The sequence below is a fragment of the Babylonia areolata genome, chromosome 29 (assembly GCF_041734735.1).
Source record: "Babylonia areolata isolate BAREFJ2019XMU chromosome 29, ASM4173473v1, whole genome shotgun sequence".
NCBI classification, from domain to species: Eukaryota; Metazoa; Mollusca; class Gastropoda; order Neogastropoda; family Buccinidae; genus Babylonia; species Babylonia areolata.
Window position 1 is genome coordinate 27,080,251 of NC_134904.1, and position 8,119 is coordinate 27,088,369.

The window sequence follows — 8,119 nt, forward strand, 5'->3', positions numbered from 1 at the left end:
TTGGTCTTAACGCTTCCGATATGTACGTACGGTGTCTGCGTGCAGATGAACTACATTGTCGTTTCCGACAACGATTTTGGTGCGATAATAAAACTGTTGAGGGTTGTAACTGTCATGCTGTGGATAACGTCATGTGCGTCCAACTTTTACCTGTATCTGTTGAGTGGCCGTAAATTCAGAGAGGAAACAAAACAGTACTTGTGTTTCCGAGGCGATCAGCAAGGGACGTGAACGGTGCCATAGATGGGATCAAAGCATGTGACAACTACGTGGATCATATTTTCAATACAGAGGCATAACACTTAATCTTTAAAGGCAATCACTCTTTGTGAAAGGTAAGGAGAGAATAAAGGTTAGGTATGAATATCGATACAATGAAATGTTAACTCACATTCTGAAATCGTACAGTACCTTGAACATGCCCGCCAACCCTTTTGCAGCAAATTGTTCTGATGGATATTGGGTATGTCATCCTGTGAACGGTTTTTGCTCCATGATGGTGGGGAAGGGGATGGGTGAGTGGGGGGAGGGGGAATTTTAATCGGACATGGGCAAACACGTCTCATTTTGTTTCCTTTTCCCTCGTTTTCCTGAAGGCACTGGTTTTCGAATTTGAAAGACTTCCTCTCTCTGTCTCTGTTTCCCTGAAAAAGTCCCTCTCGTGTCTCTTTCCCTGAAAAAGTCCCTCTCTCTGTCTCTCTTTCCCTGAAAAACTTCCTCTCTCAGCCTCTCTTTCACCGAAAAACTCCCTCTCTCTGTCTCTCTTTCTCTGAAAAAGCCCCTCTATTTCTCTGAAAAGCTCCCTCTCTCTGTCTCTGTTTCTCTATCATCCCAGCGGTCCCTGGTCGCGGTCTGAAAGTACTGGCTCATTCTCTGTGGCCATTGCACGTTTCGCTTCTTGACCAGAATGAAAGCAGAAACTTTGTGCCGAGAGCATCAACGGCTTTGTTGATCTTTATAACGGACTTGTTTTGCACCTTTTTATCTTCTTCTGCGTTCGTGGGCTGCAACTCCCACGTTCACTCTTATGTTTACGAGTGGGCTTTTACGTGTATGACCGTTTTGTTTTTACTCCGCCATGTGACAGCTATACTCCGTTTTTGGGGGTGTGCATGTTGGGTATGTTCTTGTTTCCGTAATCACCGAACGCTGAGATGGATCACAGGATCTTTAACGTGCGTATTTAATCTTCTGCTTGCGTATACACACGAAAGGGGTTCAGGCACTAGCAGGTCTGCACATATGTTGACCTGGGAGATCGAAAAAATCTCCACCCTTCACCCACCAGTCGCCGTTACCGAGACTCGAACCCGGGACCCTCAGATTGAAAGTCCAACGCTTTAACCAGTCGGCTATTGCGCCCGTCGCACCTTTTTGGGGTTCGTGCGTGTTGGCGCCGGGTCGAAACGGTATGATGCATATTCATGATAATTATTTTCAAGTTCATATTTGTATCGGTGGCGCATCATTTGCCATTTTGCTGAAGCATGCCTTCAGGTCTGCCATAGAAGACTTCTACCCCTGGACAAGGTCGGACGGAAAGCTGCTCAACCTGGTCAGACTGAGAGCAAAGTCTAAAGTTCAGCTGAAGTACCTACATGACTTCCCCTTCACAGACGACGCAGCAGTCTCTGCCCACTCAGCTGCCCACCTTCAGCTGCCCACCTTCAGCAGCTCAGCCAGTTCACCGAGGCTTGTCGTGACTTCGGATTCAGCATCAGCCTGAAGAAAATAGGTCATGGGACGAGGCGTCGACTTTTCACCTGACCTCAGAATCTCTGACCATGAACTGGGGTGCTGTCTATGACTATGTACCTGGATTCGACGATCTCAGACTCCCTTACTCTTGTCACCGAGCTAAATAAGGATATCAGCAAGGCAGCTACCACCACGTCCAGACTGACAGAGCGAGTATGGACACACAGGAAACTGACGGAGCACACCAAGGTCAAGGTCTACAAGGATTGCATCTTGAGCCTCCTCCTGTGTGAGAGTGAGTCCTGGAACGAAAGCTCAGCTCCTTCCACATGCGCTGCCTCCAGTGCATATTGAACATCACCTGGCAGGACAGAGATCCAAACAACACCGTCCTGGGGAGAGCTGGATTCCTCAGCATGTACACCCTGCTGATACAGAGACATGCGCTAGCTCGGTCATGTAGCGCGAATAAACGCAAACGATGGTCTGATCCCCAAGTATCTCTTGTAGAATGATCTGGGACAGGGAAAACTTCCTACAGGCAGACACCAACGCTATAAAGACGTCTGTAAGACCGATCCGAAGGCCCTGAACATCGACCTGAACACATAGGAAGGAAGCTGTAGCCTCAGAACGATCGGCTTGGGGGAGAGGCACATAAACGAGAAAGGCTTGCCCAGGTTCCGAGGCAAAGGGACTGAGGAGAAAAGCCCAAAGGACAGCATCAGTGCGCTGTGTGGGAGAGACTGTCACTCTCGTATTGGCCTGTTTCAAAAACCGCCCAGGGGACAACTCCATAGTTTCACGCGACTGATGGGTGCTTATCTAACACATCTTAAGTGCATATATGTACACTTAAAATATTATTATACACTCACAGCACATTACGTCGGTGAGCACAGTACAGTGTGTTTGTACTCACAGTTCAGTGCATCATACTGTATTGGAGTTCAGCTGCACTGTTATGACAATGATATTTCACGGAATTTAAAATGCAATGTGGTCTTATTGAAATCTGAAATGAGATATATTGATTTTAATACGTTGGGTTCTCAGTTATTTTGATCCCACCAACTGCCAAGGTCCATCACGTCCTCCACCTGTCGTGACTCATCAGCATTCCTAATCAACCTTCCGCAGCAGTGTCCTCGACTCTTTCAACCATAGACTTCACGAATCCACTGTACTTGTATTTGTATTTCTCTTTTTTGTCAGAATAGTTTTCTCTGTGTGAAATTCGGGCTGCTGTCCCCAGGGAGAGCGCACTGAGACTGCCACCCATTTTTGAATATATTTTTTCCTGCGTGCAGCTTTGTTTGTTTTTCCTATCGAAGTGGATTTTTCTACATAATTTTGCCAGGAACAACCCTTTGTTGCCGTGGGTTCTATTACGTGCGCTAAGTGCTGCACACGGGACCTCGGTTTATCTTCTCATCCGAATGACTAGCGTCCAGACCACCATTCAAGGTCTTGTAGAGGGTGAGAAAACACCGGCGACTGAGCAGTGATTCGAACCAGCGCGCTCAGATTCTCTCGCTTTCTAGGCGGACGCGTTACCTCTAGGCCATCACTCCACCAGACAAAACCAGCATCATGGACCTGTGGATGAAGACACAACAACTATCAGTTGGAAGCGAAAGTGGAAGAAGCAGGTGGGGTCGGATCGGCACACGCTACGGAGAACCATCGTCATGCATCCCCAGCGGGGAAGGGATTGATGGAGAAATGTCAGTCTCCAGTGGAAAAGTTACGGCGTCTGCAAAGACAGAAGTGCGTGATGCTCTGGCACTGACACCGTTTCTTTCCCACTGGGCGCCTTCCTCGTCCTCAGCACTGCCTCGGTCATCACGTGCAGTGTCTCTGGCACTGACACCGTTTCTTTCCCACTGGGCGCCTTCCGCGTCCTCAGCACTGCCTCGGTCATCACGTGCAGTGTCTCTGGCACGTCACACACCGCGCACCCCGATTCACACACACGCACACACACACACACACACGCACACACACACACGAACACACGCATACACACACACACACACACGCACACACACACACGCACGCATGCACACACACACATGTACGCACACACACAAACACGCACACACACACAAACACGCACGCATGCACGCACACACACACGTACGCACACACACACACACACACACACACACACGCACGCACGCACGCACGCACACACACACACATACTCTTTTGAAGTCTTATGTACACTTTTTGAATGAAGCATAATTATCATGCACTGTTTGTGTATTTTACATTACAAGCGTGTTCCTCTTAATTAATCAAGGTAATGAAGTGTTTTGCATTCTATTATCCTGTTTGAATGTATGAGTCCCTTTCTTTTAGAAAAAAAGATGTTGCTAGCTAGCTGCCTTACGGTCATCCAGTACTGAGGAGTGTATTATTGCTTGGGTGTTTCATCCTTGAGCGTTGTTGTATCTTGAAGTCAATGAACGTGTTCAGCACTCCGAAGTGTCTTTCACTGCTAGCCTGACTGTACACATTCCATGGGAACGAATTCGTCACACCATCAAAATGTCATTAATAAAAGCCGAATGGTTACAGCGTTGGACTTTCAATCTGAGGGTCCCGTGTTCGAATCTCAGTGACGGCGCCTGCTTAGAATGTTTTCGGAAATTTTAAACTCCAGTCCAGTTGGTATCCTCCTTTGATGTGTTATAATTAATGTTGTTATTTATATTTACATTGTTGTAGGTTAATACTTGTTGATATGCATATACATATTCTCCTTCCCATGACACCTCATTCAATACACACCACAATCTCTTTAGACCTTTTTCTTATAATATACTTTTCCTCTGATACATAACATGAATACTTTTTTACACTAATGTTCACATGCATTCCCTTTCTTTTATCCACTTCTTTACTCCTTTCCGTCTAAAAACACTTACAGTGAATAGACGTTAAACTGAAGATAAAACACACACACACGCGCACGCACGCACACACACTCTCTCTGTCTCTCTCTAAGGCCTGCCTAGCTTGTAGGGTTTTGCTGCTGGTACGTGTGGTGTAGTGTGTATGGGTTTGTCCGAACACAGTGACGCCTCCTTGAGAAACAGACAGTGAGCGTCGCGCCACGAATCAGTTGTTCTCTCCCTTCAACACGGAGCTTTTGGACCCACGGTGGCGCACGTGGTTAATCGTTATCGTGGTCTCAGAGAGGCTCTGTTGGGGATAGACATGTGCGTCAGAAACAAACTTTTTGTGAAGTCAGAAGAGTTCAATATGAAAACACGAAGCAAGTGCAGTGATTATTATAGCTCTCTCACACTCTCTCTGTCGGTATGTATGTATGTATGAATGTATGTCTGTCTGTCTGTCTCTCTCTCCACGTATCAATCAGAACTCAGAGTCAGAACTCATGTGTGTGTGTGTGTGTGTGTGTGTGTGTGTGTGAGAGAGAGAGAGAGAGAGAGAGAGAGAGAGAGAGAGAGAGATCTTGTGTGCATGTGTCTGACTGACGTATTACTGAAAAGCGATCTCAGAGGCTTGAAAAAGGCTGTATAAGTACATTATTAATATTATTATTATTGTTTTTGTTGTTTTTGTTTAAAAAATATTTTATGTGTTTGATTAAATTCTTATGTAAACCAAAATAATTTGGGGAACTGTGTTCAACAAGAGAGAGAGAGAGAAGAAGAAGAAGAAGAAGAAGAAGAAGAAGAGAGAGAGAGAGAGAGAGAGAGAGAGAGAGAGAGAGAGAGAGAGAGAGAGAGAGAGAAGAAAGCAAAACTAAAGTTTTCAAAGTGATATACTAGACAACAATCAATTTATATCGAAGCAGATATCTTTTCACCACATACTACAGGCGCTGAAACACAGGATTCAGTGCTGGTCAAACTGTGTGTTCAGTGTGGACGCCACACCTTTATATATATTTTTTTTTTTCTTAAAAATATCATTATTCATTTATTTTTTTATTTCATTTTCCCGTCTGCAGGTGTGTTTGTTTCACTAACATAGCGGATTATCATTATTATTGTTTTTCATAATTTTGCAGGGACAACGCTTCTGTCGCTGTAGGATCTTTCACGTGCGCTAAGTGCACGCATGCTGTACACGGTACCTCGGTTCATCGTCTCCCCCGAAAGACTAGCACCCGAACCACCAGTCATGGTCTATAGCGGAGGGGCCGGTGGAGGGTGGGGTGTGTGTAGGGATGGTGGTGGTAAAATCCCTGTCTGTTTTCGGGAATCGAACCCTTGGACACCCGCTTCCTGGTTGGGCTCACGTACACTGGGCCACCGAGCATCATCAGGCGCACATGAACTCACAACTGACGCAATATACAAAAATAGAAATAATTAATTGCACAAATGTTCTCCCCATTACTCGCATGTCTGTCACTAGAGTGATGGCCTAGAGGTAACGCGTCCGCCCAGGAAGCGAGAGAATCTGAGCGCACTGGTTCGAATCACGGCTCAGTCGTCGGTATTTTCTCCCCCTCCATTAGACCTTGAGTGGTGGTCTGGACGCTAGTCATTCTGATGAGACGATAAACCGAGGTCCCGTGTGCAGCATGCACTTAGCGCACGTAAAAGAACCCACGGTAACAAAAGGGTTGTCCCTGGCAAAATTCTGCAGAAAAAAATCCACTTCGATAAGGAAAACAAATAAAACTGCACGCAGGAAAAAAAAAAGAAAGAAAAATAAATGGCGCTCCTAGTGTAGCGACGCACTCTCCCTGGGGAGAGCAGCCCGACTTTCACCCAGAGAAATCTGTTGTGACAACAAAGAGAAATACATCTCTTTATTGTCTGTCACAAACCCGCGTGACAGGTGTGCTGTGAGATGCTGTCAATAACTGCTGAGGAGATTCCTTTTTATCTCGTGTTTGTTGGTTTCGTTTTCATAATAAATTTCCGCTAGGAAACAGCTGGAAGTCAAAATATTGTGATAGAACGAGTGCTCTGTGTGTTTGTGTGTGTGTGTGGGGGGGGGGTGGGGGTGGGGGGGTTGGTTGATCAATACTTTAAGGTCTGTTCACTCAAGTGATTTTTAGACGTGTGTGTGTGTGCGTGTGTGTGTTGGTTGGTCAATAGTTTAAGGTCTGTTCACTCAAGTGAATTTAGTGTGTGTGTGTGTGTGTGTTTGTGTGAATATATACATACACACATACATATATGTGTACACACACACACACACACACACAGAGAGAGAGAGAGAGAGAGAGAGAGAGAGAGAGAGAATCTTTCATATTCAGTGCTCGTTCCACTTTCTCAAAGAAAAGTGAAGACAAAACCGTTTAGTTTATGTTTTTGCATACCCCGCGTCATGATGATGATGATCATCGTTATTGCACACATGTGGCACACTGACAGACACGTACACACACGGCACACTGACAGACACGTACCCACATTACACACTGACAGACACGCACACACATGACACACTGACAGACACGTACACACACGGCACACTGACAGACACGTACCCACATTACACACTGACAGACACGCACACACATGACACACTGACAGACACGTACACACACACATGGCACACTGACAGACACGTACACACACGGCACACTGACAGACACGTACACACATGGCACACTGACAGACACGTACACACACGGCACACTGACAGACACGTACACACATGGCACACTGACAGACACGTACACACACGGCACACTGACAGACACGTACACACATGACACACTGACAGACACGTACACACACACATGGCACACTGACAGACACGTACACACACACATGGCACACTGACAGACACGTACACATGGCACACTGACAGACACGTACACACACATAGCACACTGACAGACACGTACACATGGCACACTGACAGACACGTACACACACACATAGCACACTGACAGACACGTACACACACACGTGGCACACTGACAGACACATACTTACACACACACGTGGCACACTGACAGACGCATACACACACACACTGACAGACACATACACGTACACACACATGGCACACTGACAGACACATACACGTACACACATGGCACACTGACAAACACATACACGTACACACACACACATGGCACACTGACAGACACATACACACACACACACATAGCACACTGACAGACACATACACACACTGCACACTGCCAGACACATACACACACACATGGCACACTGACAGACACATACACACACACACTGACAGACACATACACGTACACACACACACACACATAGCACACTGACAGACACATACACGTAAACACACACACTGCCACACACATACACGTACACATGGCACACTGACAGACACATACACACATACATGGCACACTGACAGACACATACACGTACACACACATGGCACACTGACAGACACATACACGTACACATGGCACACTGACAGAGACATGCACCTA

General features: G+C 46.3%; 1 protein-coding gene across 1 annotated transcript in view; it reads left to right on the plus strand.

Moving 5' to 3' along the window:
* The window catches only part of LOC143274995 (cysteinyl leukotriene receptor 1-like), a 2,548-nt gene extending 2,284 nt beyond the window's left edge, over positions 1 to 264 (plus strand). Inside the window, exon 2 of the mRNA XM_076579042.1 lies at positions 1 to 264. This exon is cut by the window's left edge and continues 931 nt beyond it. Coding sequence (XP_076435157.1) covers positions 1 to 231 — 231 coding nt within the window. The 3' untranslated portion in view covers positions 232 to 264.
* The last annotated feature ends 7,855 nt before the right edge of the window (positions 265 to 8,119 follow it).